Here is a 19,976-nt window from a genome sequence, read left to right as displayed (position 1 = left end):
GTTTTTTTTTTTGGTCAGGACTTGCAAAAGAGCTTGCACACTGTGGTTGGATTTGAGCCTCACAGTAAGCCAGCCTGAGGGTCGATCCCAGGCACAAACAGGTAAACAGAAACCAAGACTAAATTACAACAGGAGGGCCCACATAACCCACACAAGGGACATTCTTAGAGCACCCAGCTCAGGAGACCAAGGAGACCACACCACTGAGTCCCACAGGACACCTACCACGAAAGGGCATCCCATGAAGACTGGCAGTCACAGCAGATCTATGTAATATATAGGAAGAAATGCAAAGAGGCAGCCAAAATGGGAAGACAAACAAATAGACTCCAAATGAAAGAATAGGAGAACTCCCCAGAAAAAGAGCTAAATGAAGACAAGCCGTTTATCAGACATAGAGTTCAAAGTAATGGTTATAGAGATGCTCAAAGAACTTGGTGAGAACTACAAAAGTATAGAAAAAGACATAGAAAACATAATCTGAAATGAAGAATAGAATATATGACATCAAAGATACACTGAAAGGAATAAACAGTAGGTTGGATGAAGCAGAGGATTGAATGAAAGAAAAGGTAAAAAAACAACAACAAAACACCCTATCCAATCAGAGCAGCAAAAAGAATGAGGATAGGCCCTAGCCGGTGTTGGTAAGTGGCTAGAGCATTGGCCCACACACCAAAGGGTTTGATTCCCAGTCAAGGGCACACACAAAAAATGATAGATTGAGAGATGGATAAGGTGTGCTTGAGCTATCTTGTACCAGATTACAGAGTCGACTATGAACATTTCTTTCTAATTCTTGTTCAGTGACTCTACCTTGGTAGCTTGAAATTAGCTTGATGGGGTATTTCTACCATGGAAATTTGTGAACACTACAAATCAGGGGCTTATGACTCCTCTTCCCCCCTGTTAAACATTCACCAGCATACCACTAGGTGTGAGAAGGACCAAGAAACAGCCAGGGCCAAGGTAAGAAATTCCTTGAATATCATACTACTAGTAGCCCTGCGCATGAATCCATGTGCCAGTAGCTCGCCAGTAGCTTGCCAGTAGCTCACTGCCACCCTCCTGTAGCTCCCTCTGCCCCCCCAACTCCCTCATAGCTTGCTGCCCTGCCCCCTCCTGTAGCTCTCTGCCACCCGCTGGTAGCCAGTAGCTCACTGCTGCCCTCCTATAGCTCTCCGCCTGCTCCTTCGCCCTTCTGTAGCTCCCTCCGCCTCCCGCCCCCCCATAGCTTGCTGCCCTGTCCCCTCCTGTAGCTCTCTACCGCCTGCTTGTAGCTCACTGCCCCACCCTCCTGCTGATCCGTGATTCAGTTGTTATGCTTCACGGCGTAACTACCATTTGCATATTACATCTTTATTATATAGGATTAAGAGGCACATAGTATCTAGTTAACTCATTTTTAGTGATACAGTTTCATTAAACTTTTATATATTAGAAAATGTGATTACAAATTGTTTATTTAGATTTGGATAGCTGGTTAGAATGGTAATTTAGTATACTTCTAAAAATCTTATGGCCCAGGGGTTGAGCATTGACCTGTGAATCAGGAGATCACAGTTTTATTCCCAGTCAGGGCACATGCCCAGGTTGTAGGGTTGATCCCCAGTGGTATGGGTGGGCAGGAGGCCGCCAGTCGATGATTCTCTCTCATCATTGATGTTTCTATCTCTCTCTCCCTATCCCTTTCTCTTTGAAATTAATAAAAATCCTTAAAAAAGAAAAAAAAACTTGCCCTAGCTGGTTTGGCTCCATGGATAGAGCGTCGGCCTGCGATCTGAAAGGTCCCAGGTTCGATTCCGGTCAAGGGCATGTACCTTGGTTGCGGGCACATCCCCAGTTGGGGGTGTGCAGAAGGCAGCTGATTGATGTTTCTCTCTCATCGATGTTTCTAACCCTCTATCCCTCTCCCTTCCTCTCTGTAAAAAATCAATAAAATATTTTTTAAAAAAACCAAAACTTAAGATAAACATTTTCATTAGGGTGACCAAATTAGTTTTATATCTTCACAAATAAAGTTTTGGGACATATCTTTGATTATCTCATTAATTATAATTGCTATGAATATTCCTATATTGTCCTCTTTTTTTTTTTTGTAGTTTGTATGTGATTCTACTGTGTGATAGGTATGCAACAATTTTGGACAGTTAATTTATTTTATTCAGCATGAATGGTAAGAACCATTAGGGTCTTTATACCCAATAAAAATAATAGATATTGTTTGTATGGAAAAGAGCATTACTCTCAAGTTATTTCTCAGCTTTGTAAATTTTGCGGTATTTTATCAATTATTGTTACTATCTCCACGTCTCTTGAGTCCTTACTGTTATAATCATCAGCCTCTTTTCAACACACATTCTTCATCCCACCCCAGTTTCTAATTCATGGTAGGGCTCTCTAAAGCATTGATCTTCAACTCAGGCAGGAGAAATGTAGTTTCTTTAGGCTTCAGATAATTGCAGTAAGTATCTTAATCATTATTCTATAGTTTTGCCCTTAAAAAGCTCATCTGCTTTGCCTCTTACAGTTCTAGATCTGTATTCCAAGTTCAGGTCTTTTATTATTATTACATTTTTTCCCCTCAGTGCATAAAATAATTTCCATTTTTCCTTTTTTTCTTTGGAGATAGGGTGGCTTATTTACTGGATGATTTTCCCCTTTATTTAGAATTCTTGAAACCTCAAGAAGTATATGTGACTCATTTTTTTACTCTCTACTTCCAGTTTATCAGATTCTTGCTTCAGAATAACTCTTAGATGCAAGCCTTTATTCTCATTGTCAGAACTCTGATATTACATCGTATGTCACACCTTAACATTATTGTCCAGAAGTAGTTTATATTATAAATTATTTTTTTTGCTTATCACAGCATGTACAAATTTTTAACGTTCTCTTTTGCTATTCCTTATCTTCCTCTAAATACTTTTTTAGTTAAGCTAGTCTTCTTTATTATACACATATGCCACATCCTTTCCTTTATTCCTACCCATTTGTACATGCCATTTACCTTCTCTCAATGATGAGAGAGAATTATTGATCGGCTGCCGCCTGCATGCCCCACACTGGGAATCAAAAAGTGACCTCCTGGTTCATAGGTTGACACTCAACTACTGAGCCATGCTGACTGGGCAGTTTTTACATTTTTTAAATGGTGAAAATCAAAAGAATATGTCATAACGTGTGAACATAATACCAAATTCATATTTCAGCATCATAAATAAACAAAACCCAGCCATACTTAATTATTTCTGTATTATCTATGTTTGTTTTTACATATAGTGACACTAGTGGCCTGGTGCACGGATTCATGCACATTGAAAGGAAATTAATTGGAAGAAATATTTTAATATCCTTATTCGCCCTTTCTCTATAATAGAAGTGTCAGAGATGAAAGAAAATTAGTAAAATGTGTATGAAAATAATATATAAATGATAAATAAACAATAACAACATGATATAACAACAAAGACATGATATAAAAACAACAAAAAACATGATATGAAAACAAAAACATGATATAAAAATAACATTGATAAAAACAATGACTGATAAATTGATTAAACTTATTCTAATATCTCCCTGTATACCACATTAAGAGTAAAAACACTTTCAGAGTGCTTGACTAATTTCCCTTGTGATGAAGTACTTACAACTTTAATGTCACACGGTCTTCGAACTTGAGAGGAAGCAACATATAACTGACCATGTCCAAAAACTGGTTCATGTAGGAATATTTCTACTCTGCCTAGAGTTTGTCGTGATTTATTACTAGTCATCACAAATGCTGGCATCATGGGAAACTGTCTTTGAATTAATTTATATGTCAGACTGGGACAAATCAATTCTTGGAATCAGAAAAACCTCTCCTTCCGCAGATCCTGTTAATACTTCAGCTTCGAGAAACACAGTTGCGCGATTGGCACCAGTGAAAGCTTTATATATATCATGCATGCTCAAGTCAAAGTTTATTTTTAAATTGCCAGCATGCATCATATGTGCCGGCCAGTCAATCGGTCAGATGGATGGACAGTCGGTCACTTAGCCTTTTAATATTTCTTTTTAATATATTTTTATTGATTTCAGAGATGAAGGGAGAGCCTTTTATATACATAGATAGTTGAATAATTGCAACAGACTATGGATCAAAAAGCCTAATAAATTATGTTCTGTCTGGCTCCTAATAGAAAAAGTTGCTGCTCCTATTCTTAACAGGTCTCCACAACTTCTTAAAATTTTTTCCTTTAAAGAATCCTATCTAATAAGGAGGAAATATGCTAATTGACCCTCACACTGTCTCAAAGATGGCGGTGCCCACAGCCAATAAGGAGGGAATATGCTAATTGACTGCCCCGCCCTCAAAGATGGCAGTGCCCACAGCCACAAGATGGCAGCACCCAGTTCCCTCAGCCTGGCTGGGGCAGCAGGCGTGCAGCTGCTCCACGCGCCTGCCTCTGGAGTCCCCTCAGGCCCCGAGCCGCCCAGGGCCGGCTTGAGGCACAGGCAAGCCTTGAATAGCGGCTGCCCAGCCAACGCCCAAGGCACAGGCAAGCCTCAGATGGCAGCGGCTGCCCGGCCTCCCGAGGCTCAGATAACCAGAGCCGGTGAGGTTTGCGCTGCCGGCAGTGGCAGCAGCAGAGGTGTGATGGAGCATTGCCTTCCCCTGATCGCCGGATCCCCTCCTGCCCCTGAGGGCTCCTGGACTGTGAGCAGGCCAGGCTGAGGGACACCCCCTCCAATGCATGAATTTTCATGTACCGGGCCTCTAGTTCTATAAATAATTTCTAATCTGATATATGATAATATTCTTACTAGCCAGCTTCTGTACTTAGGATATATATGAGAATCTTGGTGCAGGCAGGTAGCTTCTTAAATTATTAGTTCTGAAAATTTGTGAACAGTCTTCTCTCTGTTAAGAGTAGAGCTGTCATTTTAATTCTTTGATGAAAACATAAGATGTTTTAAAGTAATAACCATTTTCATTGACCATACTTATTCTTAGTATTGGCCTAAGAATAAATGACATCTTAAACAAACCCAGGATTACTGCTTCAGGTGATCATTCTGGATTTTAAGCATACGGGTTTATGAACCAGTGTCTTTATATTACCTTCCAACAATTCTGAATGTTTTGATATCCAACAGACTAGAATAAAGTATACATAAGATAGCCATATTTTTAAACATTCTCCTCTCTCTCTCTCTCTCTCTCTCTCTCTCTCTCTCTCTCTCTTTCTCTCTTTCAGCCACCAGCCTTCTCTGTTACTCTTGCAATATTTCTAATTTGAAATTGGGATAGATTTCATTATGTAACAGCAGACAAAGGCTCTACTGTTTTGTAGGCTGCTGTTAGAGCAGTGGTTCTCAACCTTCCTAATGCCGCGACCCTTTAATACAGTTCTTCATGTTGTGGTGACCCTCAACCATAAAATTATTTTCGTTGCTACTTCATAACTGTAATTTTGCTACTGTTATGAATCGTAATGTAAATATCTGATATGCAGGATGTATTTTCATTGTTACAAATTGAACATAATTAAAGCATAGTGATTAATCACAAAAACAATATCTAATTATATATGTGTTTTCTGATGGTCTTAGGCGACCCCTGTGAAAGGGTCGTTGGACCGCCAAAGGGGTCGCGACCCACAGGTTGAGAACCGTTGTGTTAGAGTATGCATTGATTGGGCTTTCTCTATTACTTAGTGATAAGTGTTTTTGATTAATCTTGTGAATTCACTTCCTGATTATTTTGTTAAACAAAGGTTGGTACTTAAAATGTTTCAGGAGATCATGGAATTTTAGGTTTCTTTATATAAAATGAACTATAGCCCAGCTGGTGTGGCTCAATGGTTGGGCGTAGACCTTTGAACCAGGAGGTCACAGTTCAATTCCCAGTCAGGGCACATGCCTGGGTTGTAGGTTCGATCTCCAATAGGGGAGTGTGCAGGAGGCAGCCGATCAATTATTCTCTCTCATCATTGATGTTTCTATCTCCCTCCCTCTCCCTTCCTCTCTGAAATCAATAAAAACAGGAAAAAAATAAATAAAATAAATGAACTATAAAAGTAACTCTGCTGTTTAAAGAAATCAAGTCAAATTATATGGTAGAACTAATTATCTAAAATTTATCCCCGTTCCACACCCAACCCAGCAAATATAATTAACTGGTTAGAAATAATGACTGTGTAGGATGAGTAGGTGAAAAATATGACAAAACCCTATTGATTAAAAGTTGCTTACTGAAGGCTCAGGGTAAAAGCAGTATGTTTCAGACTGTCAGGCACAGCACCACCATAATATTAGATAAACATTTATATAAGCAATTATTTGATAAAAGTAAACAAATTGATTTTTTAAGAAAAAGCAGTTGAGACACTGCCTAATAAACAAATGCATCTTTATTTGCAAATGGTAACTCCAGCTCAGTTGAGAAGAAAATCCCTTTCTCAAATGAATGAAGTATTTGGTATTAGTTTAATAGAACCTAGGAAGACCAGTATCACTGTTTCTATATTCTTATATATATATTTCTTTATTGATTTTAGAGAGGAAGGGAAAAAGAGAGAGAGATAGAAACATCAACGATGAGAGAGAATCATTAATCGGCTGCCTCCTGCACACCCCACACTGGGGATCGAGCCCACTACCCAGGCATGTGCCCTTGGTCGGAATCAAACCTGGGACCCTTCAGTCCACAGGCTGACGCTCTATCCATGAGCCAAGCCGGATAGGGCTCTATATTCTTTAGTAGAATACTTACCCTATTGTCAGTTTTTCTTTTTTTGAGATAAAATTCACATCATAAAATTCATCATTTAAATAATTTTAAGGTGTTCAATTCGGTGGGTTTTGGTATATCTACAATAGTATATCTGCAGTCATTGCCACTAATACCAGAACCTTCCATCACCCCCAAAAAAGAAACCCCATGCCCATTAGTAGTCACTCTTCATTCCCCCTTCCACTCAGCCAATAGTATACTTTTGTTTCCATGGCTTTGATTGGTCTGTTGTGTACATTTCATACAAATGTAATTATACAACATGTCCTTTTGTATTATGCTTTGTTTTTGTGTTATCTTTGACTTACAATAATGCTTTCAAGGTTTATCCATGTTGTAGCATGAATCAGTGCCTCATTCCTATTTATGGCCGAGTACCATTGTATGGATAGGATATACCACAGTTGTTATGTTCAACAGATTTTATTTCCCTTTAGTTCTGTAGTTTCTTCCTTCAACTCTGGAGAACAACTGGGAACAGGAAGGATGAAATATAACAAGTATCTTAAAAGGTATTATCCTAGAACTCAGTTTATTAAATCTTTGTTTATACATATTGTGTTTATAACATAGCATATGGTGCATTGTAGGCACTCTAGTAAATATTTTGAAGAATAAACGTTTCAATTAAAGGAATCCCAAATATTGTCAAACACTATGTAAGTTTGGGAGAGTTTAATTTGAATTCCCTGCAAAAGAGGAATGAAACTCAAGATCACCTTTGAAATATTAACAAAATTTTCCTACTAATATGAAATTTAATATTAGCAAGTAGAAACTGATACACCTATACAATCAATACATTTGATAGAATAGGGGAAACATTTGATACAAATAGAGCAGAAAACAATAACTTTAATAGTTAGAATCAAAATTCTAGGACTAGAAAGCATTTGAAAGAATGTTATCTGTTCCCATGCTCTTCCTTCAATTTGTAGTTCTCATAGTTAAAATTTCTAAATAACCAGTTCAAGTAACTTTTTGCATTATGGGGGTAGGTCTGTGTTTTGTTTTGTTGAATTGTTTCCCCATAACTTTTACCCTATAATTACTTACTTTGGTCTCTGAATTTCATAGGGAAAAAACAAGTAACCCTAGCTTGTTTGGCTCAGTGGACAGAGCATCGGCTGAAGGAGGTCCCGGGTTCGATTCCAGTCAAGGGCACATGCCTGGGTTGCAGGCTCCGTCTCCAGTAGGGGGCATGCAGGAGGCAGCCCATCAATGATTCTCTCTTATCATTGATGTTTCTATCTCTCCCTCTCCCTTCTTTTCTAAATCAATAAAAATAGATCTTAAAAAAAAAACCAAATTATAATTTTATGTTAGTCTCTGAAATGTTTTAAGACAGTTCCTGAAGTCATGAGCCCTTTCTGATTGAGACCCATGATTTTCAATTTTTAGAACTGTTCTTTTTAATTTCTTGAGGGAAGAGGCTTATATGCATAATTGGAAGAGGGAGGTGCACAGCAATTGTTTTCTTGACTTGGAGGAGACAAATAATAAGCTCAGAAAAATTGTAATTGGACATAAAGAAATTGGCAAAGGAAACAATTAGAATAATGGATATCATTTTCTTACCTGTGCTTATATATTTATGAGTGCGTATATGTATCAAAATATAAAAATGTGTATATTTCAAATTGTGTAGTTTATATTGCATCAATTATACTTCAGTAAATACTTAAAAAGTGGGGAAGCAAAAGGAGATTATCAAGATTATTTTAAGGCATTATAAAGGCCTACTGGTAGAGATTTAAGATCTGTCCATTGAGATCTTTTGAGAAAGGATCAAAAGATAGAAGCTATCAGACTTAAATGATTTAGCTCATGACTCTCAAATTCTCTTCTATCAGGCCCCCTTTATACTATTAAAAATTACTAAGGAACCCAAAGAGCTTTGTTTACTTATTTTATATTTAGTTTGCCATATTAAAAATTAACATGGAATTTTATTATTAATTATTAATTAAGAAATAGTATAATAAGCTCAATATATGTTGACATCAGTGACATTTTACCAAAAAATTTCTCTCCATGACTTACTTTTAAAATGAAGTGGAAAAGTGGCATTTTTACATTTTTTACAGATCTCTTTAATGTCTGGTCAAAAAAGGAGACAATTAGATTCTCAAACCTGCTTCTCCATTCAATCTATTGCAATACATTGTTTTGATTGAAGTGTATGAAGAAAATCAGGCTTCATGCAGATATGTCCTTGGAAAAGGAAGTACCTTGCAGGTCCCCTAAAAGGATCTTGGTACCTCACTTTTGAGAATCACTAGTATTTAGATCTTTGCTATGCAAAGTGCAATCCCCAGACCAGCAGAATCTGCATCTTTTGGGCACATGTTAAAAATGTAAAATTCTTGCCCCATCACAGGCAGATTGAATCAAGACATTCATTTTACAGGATCCAAAGATGATTCATGTACACATTAAAGTTTGAAAAGGGAGAGCTGAAACAGTGTTCACCTGAGGTTCCTTTCAGTTCCATGTAACATATCTTTGGTTAAATAAATAAAAAGTAGGGTAAATAATGTAATACCAAACATTATTTGAATAAATTATTATCCTACCATTCATGAAACCTTTTTACTAAGTACCCAAATTCATTAAGGAATTTAACCCTATTTAATTACATTTTTTCTTCCTTACTCAGGAGTTGCTTTTTAATAAAGCAACATAATAAGCCAGGATGTAAAAAAGAATAAAAAGCTTGAGGAATTCTTTAAGTCAGTTGGAACTGTTTTAGAATCCTTAGTTTCTAAGTATATTGCAAGCATATACTTGTGCTTTATTTTTCCTCTCAGCTGTAAAAATTTAGTGCTGTATTATCTACAGTCCATTATTCTTTACTGTCAATTATATTTCTTATCTGGATAATGCTTTCTTAATTTCGCCAACCTCAATTTCTGGCTTCCAATGAGGAATAAAAAGGGCTATGTTTTTTTTTAATTTCCTAAAGTTTTCTCCTGTTTTGGGTGCTGAGATAAATGGGGGATTTAAGTAAGTGCCTAGATTAGAGAATGATTTATATGATTATGTAAATGATAGTAATGACTGTGTTGAAATACGCCTTGAAGTATTGTACTTTCTTTTAACTCTGCTTTGAATGTAATTTAACTAGTTTTTTTAAAAGTATGTGTTACATTAGTCTACCTAACCTATTGCACATTTATTAATGAAATCTGCTTGGTTATTCATTGAGAGATTATAGGGCTCCTTGATGTAAACTTACCCCTGCCACTTCAGAATTCTGCTTTCCATCCCAGATTTACTGTGTATAACCAATTAATCATCAGTAAATTGCCCCCTCCTAAATGCAAGGCCTTCTATAGGTTTAGTAGTAACTTAGAAAAGGACAGAAGAGTCCCTCTTTCACACTCAGGATTACTTTTTTAGCTCTGAAGATCACAGAACTTTAGACAGTTGAACCATAAGCTCTAGTTTCATGTTTTTAAAAATTTGTTTAAACACTTATTCACTTATTTAACATCTATTAACTGGGTATCTTTTACGTGCCAGTGAATGATGATACAGCAGTGAATGAAATAGTATGTTTTGTTCTTCCTCCCACTTCCTAGTTGGAAAGGTAAACATGGAAGTAGTATTTACAGTAAAAAGGATGGATTTCATAGACATAATGAAGTAGGGGTTTTGATCTCCTTGAGAGGCTCAAAGACAGTATTCCTGAGAATGTATATTTAAACTTAGAGCTTTATTGGCCTGCTATAACAGGGATGCTGAAGCAAATCTGTATGAAGGTATGAGCCAGTATTTCAGTCCTCTGGCACTCTTCACCAGAAGTATTTCTAGGATTCTTAGAAGAAAGTCATGCCAATATCATTCCCTCTTCTATGTTCCTACCACACTCTACCTCTGTTTTATTAATAAAATAATTATATTGATAGTAACTGTTGGCCCCCCCATAAGTACTGAGCCTCTCAAGGACAGGTTTTTCCTCTGTAGATCAATTTACTGTAACATGTCTGGCACTGCAGTGGTACACTGCCATGCAAATTGCTGCTTATAGCAATGGGCATATTAATAAATATATACCCTCAGTGCTAGATATTGCATAAAACACTTTGCATGTATTATAATTCTTCCAACAACTCTGGAGGGAGGCATACTACTATTATCAACAGTTAATAAATAAACAGTCTGAAGCCCAGGATGGCTAGCTTAAGATTACATATTTACAAAATAACAGTTATGATTTCAGATCCCCTGCTCACATCACAATGCTATACAGAATCCATAAATGTCAATTATAATGTCAGTCTGTGACCTGAGGGCATTTGAACCTGTCTGTAAGTGCCAATATGAAGGGGACAAATGTAGACGATGGTTTAGCAATCATGTTCTATAGTGCACTGATGATAAATTGTTGTATGTCATTGTTCTGTACATGCAATTCATTCAAGTCTAAGTGTTACTTGCTCAGAGAGGCCTTCCCTGCCTACCCTATCTAAAACATTCTTAAGTATTCACACATTTTACTTCTGTCCCTTTGTGGTTTTATTTTTCCTTATGGCTTTTATCACAGCCTTACAATATTTAAAGTCCCAATTAGAATACAAATTCTATGGGTTGGGGGTTTTATTTGACTTCTTCTTTGCTGTATTCCTTAGTGTTTAGAAACTGGCAGGTCATTGGCACTCTGTATTTATGAAGTGAATACAGAAATGTAGGGAGTGAAACACAATTTTATGTTGCCTCTGGAGGAAATGTGCTCTAGAGTTGGGTCTGCTTGAATTAGGCAAGTTACTTAACTTCTCAGAGCTTAAGATGTTTATGAGGATTAAGGATATAGAACATAGTAAAGTGCCTGACATGCACTTATCAACCAGTACTTACTAGGTATTGCCATTCTTATTGTTAACATCATTGTGAATGCCTAGTAATGAAATAAGTTGTCTCTTGTTCTAGTCTTTTATCCATTGACATTCAGCAAATTGCAGTGATTAAAATGTGTTTAATGAACTTAAAGTTCAATTTTAAATGAGAGCAAATGAGCTTACATTTAATGTAATATTGCTTGTTGCCAATCACCTTGCAAAAGTGCTTTACATATACCATCTTGTTTTAACCTTTTGTGTCCAGGTAAGTAGTCAGTAGATAATATCTTCACTTCACAGGTAAGAAAATAGGTTCAGAGGTTAAACATTTTTTCCAAAGAAATGCAGGAAAAATAATAATAATAATAATAATAATAATAATCCTATATAATAAAGAACTAATATGCTAATTAGACCGTATAGCAGAATGACTGTCCGGACATCCTTCTGGACGACCTTCCACAGCCCGAGGCTGCGAGGGTCAAGCCCCTTCCATGAATTTCATGCATCAGGCCTCTAGTCATAATAATAATAATAATAATAATAATAATAATAAATGTCAGAAATCAAGCATCACTAACATGACACAAATACAAACCTTGAAATTATTTCCTTTACCTGTTTCTGTTTTTTAACCTTTTTTCTAGACCTCAAGAGAAAAAAAACTTTGGGTTACATGGGTAGCAGGTTTGAGCCCCGTGTTCAAAGAAGTCTTCAGTTAACTTGAAAATCTCTGCCATTGGTAACGAGAAGATCCAAATAAGCGTACTAATATACTAGGCACAATTTTTGTCCACTGTTAAAAGAACAGAAACTGCAATAAACAATAGCATCAATGAAGGATATCTGAAGGATAGTGCATTTTAGGTTGGAGCAGTATAAAGGCTTTCATGTATCAGAGAGTAATGAGCCTTGAGGAATTATGAGGTAAACTAATTTTCTTTGATACAACTAGCTGGATTTGGTAGGGAGTTTGAAGAGGCTTGTTTTCCAATGGGATCATAAGGTATGTTCAAATTCCTCTAAACTAATGGTTCATACCAGTAAGAATCTAGCTGAATCCAGCCTCATAACAACCAAGTTAGGAATAATGGGGATTTTTAATTACTTTGTTTGTGTAATTTGACTTTGTCACTAATTCTATTAGCCTTTCGATTGCAAGGTTTGAACATTCTGTCTGGGAAAAACAGAATTAAAGCAGTTAGGACAAAATTCCTTTTAGTTTTTATATAACAGATTGCAATTCACCCTTTTTTTTTTTCCCCGGAGAGAATTGAGGCTGATTCTGATTAGATAGGGTTTTGAAAAGTTGAGGGAAACACATTTTTTGTTTGTTTTTTATTTAGCAGCTGGAATTTTTGTGCTAGCCAGAGATCTAAATCCACTGGAATTAGCTAAAAAATTTTTTTAATAAATTTTATTTCTGTTTCCATTCAGTACATTTGGATTACACATGTAAAAGAAAATTGTGTATTATGGGCTATGACTTGGGAACATTGTGAAAGATTTTTACAGTCATTCAATTACTCTACTGTGATTTGATTAAGATTAAAGGTTCTTAATATTAATCAGACTGTTAATCTTAAACCAGGCAGTTCTGGGTATCATTCCCAGTGTTTTAGGTGCTAGAGAACAATTATGAAATCCTTATTTCAAAATTTCCCAGGAAAGTTAGTTTTATTTATTCACACTGAATGTTGATCTATAATTCACAGGTTTTATCCTAAAAGTCATTAGACTATAGAATAAAAACTGGTAGGGTATAAAAAGATGGTTTCTATATTTAAGTACATTATAATAGTATTTAGTTTCCTAGTATTTTGTAGATAACTTATGTGCCAAAAGAGTCATACTTCAGCCTTCTCATTATATATGATTTAAAGTATACCTTGAAAGAAGTGTAGGACTTAGTTGGCTTAAAAAATGGGGGACTAGGAAGAGTATTCTTGTTGGTGAAAACATGTGTTAAGTATTCAGTGAACAAGTAACCAGCTTGATTGGACTTATCTTGGGTAGATAGGAGTAGAGAACTAGATAGAGTTGGATTGTGAGAGCTTTTTCACACCAGATTAAAGACATTAAAAGTACTTTAACATGGACTAGAAGCAACATTGAACCCCAGGCATTGTGGAATTTGGATTTGCTTTACCCACCCACTGGAATATAGACTCCATTTCTTTTATTCTAGATGCTGAAGATAATGCAGTGTATCTATTAGGTACTAGATTACACAAGATTAAACTAGACACTCCATACATGCCAGTTGAATTAAGGAATTAATTCTAACTTTGACATAGTATTAATTTCTGGCCCACCATTGTCATATTTGAATGGGGATGAGTGGGGAGGACTTTCACTGAGATTCTTTTTTAGAGCTGAGATTCTGTGGCCATCTTGTAGATGTGAACTGTTAGCCATTTTTGAGCAGTGTGATGTTAAATGATGTTAGGTGATTGGAAATGGTTAAATATCAGATGATTCAATGAAACCAGATGATTGAACTAGCCACGATGTAAAATACAAATTGGAGACAAGAGAATGGAAACAATGAGGCCTGTCTTAAATTGGTCTAAGCTTAGAGGTTATTACAGTTTTGATCATCTGGACTTGGGTGGTTACAACTGTTATACAAAAGAAACAACAATTTTTAGAAGTAACAGGTCAGTAAAAATTACATTTTGCCTGGTCAGCATCTTTGGCTGTTGGAGGGGATAGTAGGAATATTAGTTGCAGAACTGCTTACCAGCAGTTTTAAACATGTATCTTTGTTAAAGAGCTCATAGACAATAATACTACTTATATTGTAGGAAGAAGCATCCAAGAATGACTGTTTTCTGTCTGGAACATAGAAATAATGATGATACTATTGAAGAAATGGGGAAATCCAGAGAAAGGCATGGGCTTTCTGAACGAGGAATTAGAGTTTAGACATGTAAATTGTTATCTGTATGTGAATGGCATTTTTATTGTATATATTGAAAACTCTCATTTGATATGTAGAAAAGGTCGGTCTTCATAAATCTAGGTATCTGTGACTACATTATAACTTTGTCCTAAAAAAGCTACCTCATTTTGGTTTTGTTTGTTGCTCAATAGAGTTTAAAAACTTACCCACATCTTTATATCTGATAAACCTATGAAGCAGGCACCTGTTTTCTAGCTCTTCCATTTTCATTAGCTAACCATAATCTTAAACAGGCTTACTTAACCACTTAAGTTACAGGTAATACTATATTTCTGACCAATACCTGATATCCTATACTACCTACTTGGTAGGGATGAGCTGTGTTGAGCCAGAGATCAATGATAACTACTTTGAAATAGCTTGTTATGCTCTGGCTGGTGTGGTGTGGCTCAGTTGGTTGGAGCATGGTCCCATACACTGAAAGGTGGGTTCAATTCCCGTGCAGGGCACATACCCAGGTTGTGGTTTCGCCCAGGCAGGGTATATATGGGAGGCAACTGACCAATGTTTCTCTCTCTCTCTCCCTCCTTCCTCTCTCTGGAATCAATTAAAAAAATAAAAAAGAATATGTAGTAGCTTGTTAGAATTCATGGTCATTTCTACCTTTAGAGTAAAAGTATTCCTACCAAATAGCTTCCAAGCCCTTACCTTATGCTACTGTTTAGTAATTGAAGCCTTAGTACCCACTGTCTTGATGGGGATTCAAGCTTACCAAATTATAGGCGATAGGATTTGATTCTGTTATATGTTAAAACAATTCAATGAACAACACATTTTCTACCATCCTTTGTTAATGCCATGAACAAAACATTTCCTTAATAACTAAAATCAAAGAAGGGGTTATTTGGGCCCATGCGTTCTTCCTGGCAATGGAAATGTCTTTTAGTAGATAAGCATATTGAGGCTTTTTAATAGAAAAGAGGGAGAAGAATAAATTCTTACTACTTCTGTGTACCAATTCAAAGCTGTTTATTTTTTTAATGTACCATGAGAGAGTGGTGAGGCATTTACCTTAATATTACCACTTTTTAAATTAGGTAAACAGAGGAACTATTATCCACACTTTTAAAGTGAATTTAGGGGATATAGCTCAGTTCACACAGACTTGGTTTTTGAAAGCTTGAACTGAGAAGTATTATGATCTCCTTGTCCAGTATACTCTTGGCTACATATTCTGAGTTACAGTTTGATCATTGAACTCAATCCCCATTTTATTTTAAAAGCATAGTTTCAACGTGATTAGGGGGAAGGGAGTACTTAGATAAGTAGTTTTCTAGTGTAGGTTTTGATGTCAAGGAGGCAGAACTTGTGGACATAATGGGTGGAGCTTTGAACAAGTAAAAATCTCATTTTGCTTGTCCAGGAATCTGTTGCTCTTGGAGGAGAAGCAGGAAGAATAGTAGCAGAACAGTTTCCCAGCTGTGTAGAATGTAGTTTTGTTTAAAGGGCCAATCTAAAATAACTAGATTGTTGGTTAAGCAGGGCAAACCCATATCTGAGAGTTGGGGAAGCATGGCTAATGTGAAACAAGAAATTATGCTTCAGTCTGACTTTGATGTCTGCCTTGCTTATGCTGTGGGCTAATTTACTCTATTAATTTACATTGTCATTTTCCTCTGTAACAAGTCTATTTTGCCTTTTCTGATGGATTTTACAAAGAAAGATTTTTGCTCAGTGTTTGTCATCGTAAATTCTCATTGCTGCTGCTGTCCTCAAAAGGATTGTGTAAATGAGGTGGGTAAGAATTTTCAATATACAAAAGATACATATGTATATATATATTTGGTGGTATGTATAGAAAGCTTCACTTAAAGTGTTGAAATTGTTGATTTTAGAATGCTTCTTAAAATATTTAAAGTTTTATAGTTGAGTTGATTTTACACTATATTTTATGTGAAGAGGAATGAGACTTTTCTCAATTCTGAATGGTTAGGAGAAGTTTTACTTTTATGTAAAAATAGTTAAATGTTACTTAAACACATTTGAAATGTAAGCTTTTAAGAAGTAAGTGCTGACGATTTTTAAGAACTAGAAGATTGAGCCAGAAGAATACTATATAATGACTTATTTTTCCAGCAAATTAGTTGGCAAATCATAAGTATATAGAATTCAAAGAAAAACTCAGAGTCTATAAAATGCATGTATATGTTTTTGTTTTTTCTTAGTTATAAAAAATAAAACAACATATTTTATAATCATATCAACTCGTGCAGTTATTTTTGTGTACTCCGTTTAAAATTGCCCAAAAGTGGCCTTTGTTTTTTGTTTTAAGAAAATACATAATTTTGTATAACCCTCAAAATATCTTAAACATTAGATGTTCAAGAAGTACTTTTGTTTAATGCAGAGAAACCTTGCTACTGTCCCATGTCAAAAAACATAATATGGTACTACTGCCCAGAGAGAGATCCTGTGAGTTACAAAAGTAAATGAATATTTCTAAAGCCAGTTGGTTGCTGGCTGAGGAAGACTGTGTACCTTTTAACTATTCATTTTTCTTATGTGTAAAATATTAGCTAAACTTATCTACTTTATTATTCCGTTCTGTTTTGTGTTTTTGAACTTCATTTACAATAGGTGAGCAAAATTTTGCTTTCACTGGTTAGAACAGGGCTAGAATAGGACTGTGTGTGGCTAAATCATAAAGTAAAGAAAAGAGAGAGAGAGAGAGAAAAAAGAAAGTAAAGAGGTGGCAGGATTTTTTTAGGCTCTAAATTGTCCACCCTATTAAAGTATATGAACCAAAAGGAAAAAAAGATGAAAACTTTTTTCATCAAAACATTTTTTCTTCATTATTTTGTCCTGTCTGGTGCTTAAAATCATGTTTTAGAATAATCTCAACTAACTTTTAAAAAAATTATTAAATGTATTGGAGTGACACTGGTTAATATGATCATACAAGTTTAAAGTGTAAATTTCTGTGATACATAATCTTCATACTACATTTTATGCCCACTACCCAAAGTCAAATCATCACCATATATTTGGCCCTCTTTATCTTTTACTACCCCTCAACCAACTTTTTTACATTAAAAATTACTTATTAAAATTTTTGAAAATATGTAGAGCTTTCTCCTCTCCTAAGAACAAGAAACCTGTGAGTATAATGTATATATGAAAACCTGTACTCGTTTCTTTTAAGCAGCTTTCTATTTATATGTACCAGGTGACTTTTCTGTAGGCCACTTTAAGGGTCATGAGGTTTCATACTAATTTTTACATTTTTGGGTCTTTTTAAATAAACAACCCCTATAAAGTCCTGCTTCTCAAATGATTCAGAATATCTCTGCTAGATATTTTTATAATCTTGACTTCTTGATGGTAGCTGACTGGTGAAATACCTTTTTATTCTTTTCATTACCTAAGTGACTAACAGTAAGCAGCCTTAATCTTTTAATACCAGCTGCTGGACTGGTAAGGTGTGTCTCCATTTTATTGGGCTACTTTGGCACCTGCAATACATTTTTGAAGGCAGCAGTAACATTTGAATATGTAGAGTTTTACTGCCAGAAGGCCAAACTCATTCCTCTAAATGTGTGTGTTGTATAGCATTGGTATGGAATTTTCCATACCTAAATCTTAGCTAGAGGTTGAAAAAGTAGCATAACCTAGTAGTTCAGGGTGTTAGACAATGCACAGTTGGTTTTGCTGTTGGTGACTTTATATCTCATTTGTTCAACTATTATTTCTATTTGTAAATAAGATTTGATTTCTTATTTGTAAAGTCATGAGTGTATATATGTTTGCATGGATAGGATTAACAAAAGGACCAAGGATTGAAAGCAGATTCACAGTGGATCTTGGTGATTATTATTCAAGAGAATTCTCTGCTTCCTTTTAACTCTAAACTTTATTATCTTTGCTGATTACCTTGAAGTCTAAAATGGCTTTAGATCAGCAAGCTTAATAATTCAAAGAGCTTTCAACCTAGATATTACATTTGATTCTAGATGCTGTGAATATAGATAAGTGAATTGTGCAAGTATTCCCATTTGCTTGACAAGGAATCTGAAGCTCAGCTGTTTCTATTTGCCCAGTTCACACGGAATTCAACTTTTCTATTAAATCCTTTTATCTTTCCAATATGCTTAAGCTAAATTGAAGCGACTTTTGATAGAATCAGTATATATGTACTTTATTAACTTAATATGTAGAGTTTTACTGCCAGAAGGCCAAACTACATTCCCCTAAAATGTGTTTATGGAAGAAGGAACATTTTCCTAATCATATTCTATATTCTCTTTTGCTGCTTTTCTGTAGCATTTAGAATGTTTTTACATGCAAAGGCCAACTATATATGTGTCCACTTTTAGCAAAGAATTGTCTTTCAGATAATTTTCTGCCAATAGTGAATGTTCTATGAACTCAATATATAGTATTTTAGATTGTTTTTCCATTGCATTTATGAATAGCATTTTAAAATTTGCTTTTAGCCCCACTGGCGTGGCTCAGTGTTTGAGCGTCAGCCTATGAACCAGGAGGTCACAGTTTGATTCCTGCTTAGGGCATATGCTCGGGTTGTGGGCTCGATCCCCAGTCTGGGGCAAGCAGGAAGCAGCCGATCATAGATTCTCTCTCATCATTGATGTTTCTATCTCTCTCTCTCTCTCCCTTCCTCTTTGAAATCAATAAAAATATATTTAAATTAATGAATAAAATTTGCTTTTTTTGTTTGCTACAGTAAACAGTTCTACATGTTTATTGTAGAACATTATAAACAAATATAAAACAAAATCTCTAGTGTTTCTACTACCAGAGAACTTTTAGTGTGCATCATCTATTTTTTTTTTCTTAAAACAGTTCCTATTTTCTTAAGCCTTAATTTGAAATACCATACCACCTTGCTCAATTAAAGCAGCTTTTTGCTTCAGAAGCATTATTTTCTTATTTTTATTAGAATTCAAAGACCAGTTGGGAAAACTTAATTTGCTGGATTTGAAAGTAAGCAAAATACAAACTGCTATCTTTGTAGTCATTACTCAGAAGTGAACCTTTTAAATACATTGATTCAATTTTAGGATCAGCACTACTACACAGTTCCTTGCTGTGGAAGGTTAGCCATAGAGGCAGAATCCTCTAAATTAGGACTTTTGAGTAATACATTGAGTAAATAATGATAATTATTTCACTACAACTCTAGTATTTGAAAACTTTTTTGAGCTAACTATTTGATGTAGAGTTGACCCTTCAAATAACACAGGTTTAAACTATGCAGGTCCCTTTTTACATTTTAAAAAAATAAATATGTATAGTACTATAAATTTTGTCTTATGATTTTCTTAACATTTTCTCTAGCTTACTCAGTTGTAAGAATACAGTATATAATATATATATATCATACAAAATATGTGTTAATCAGCTATGTTCTTAATAAGGTCAACAGGGG

The 19,976-nt window shown here is 35.4% G+C and overlaps 1 protein-coding gene across 19 annotated transcripts in view; it reads left to right on the top strand.

Moving 5' to 3' along the window:
• Window positions 1-19,976, top strand: part of WNK1 (WNK lysine deficient protein kinase 1) — a 146,040-nt gene that overhangs the window by 69,642 nt on the left and 56,422 nt on the right. The window contains exon 1 of one of the 19 annotated variants that reach the window (XM_014539450.1): window positions 16,220-16,324. The exons of the other annotated variants lie outside the window; for them this stretch is intronic. Coding sequence (XP_014394936.1) covers window positions 16,235-16,324 — 90 coding nt within the window. The 5' untranslated portion in view covers window positions 16,220-16,234. Of the gene's footprint in view, window positions 1-16,219; window positions 16,325-19,976 lie in introns of those variants that run through there. 19 annotated transcript variants of the gene reach the window in all.

Source organism: Myotis brandtii, unplaced genomic scaffold (assembly GCF_000412655.1).
Source record: "Myotis brandtii unplaced genomic scaffold, ASM41265v1 scaffold216, whole genome shotgun sequence".
Lineage (NCBI taxonomy): Eukaryota > Metazoa > Chordata > Mammalia > Chiroptera > Vespertilionidae > Myotis > Myotis brandtii.
The sequence above is the reverse complement of the archived record's forward strand: the minus strand, read 5'-3'. Positions and strand labels throughout refer to the sequence as shown.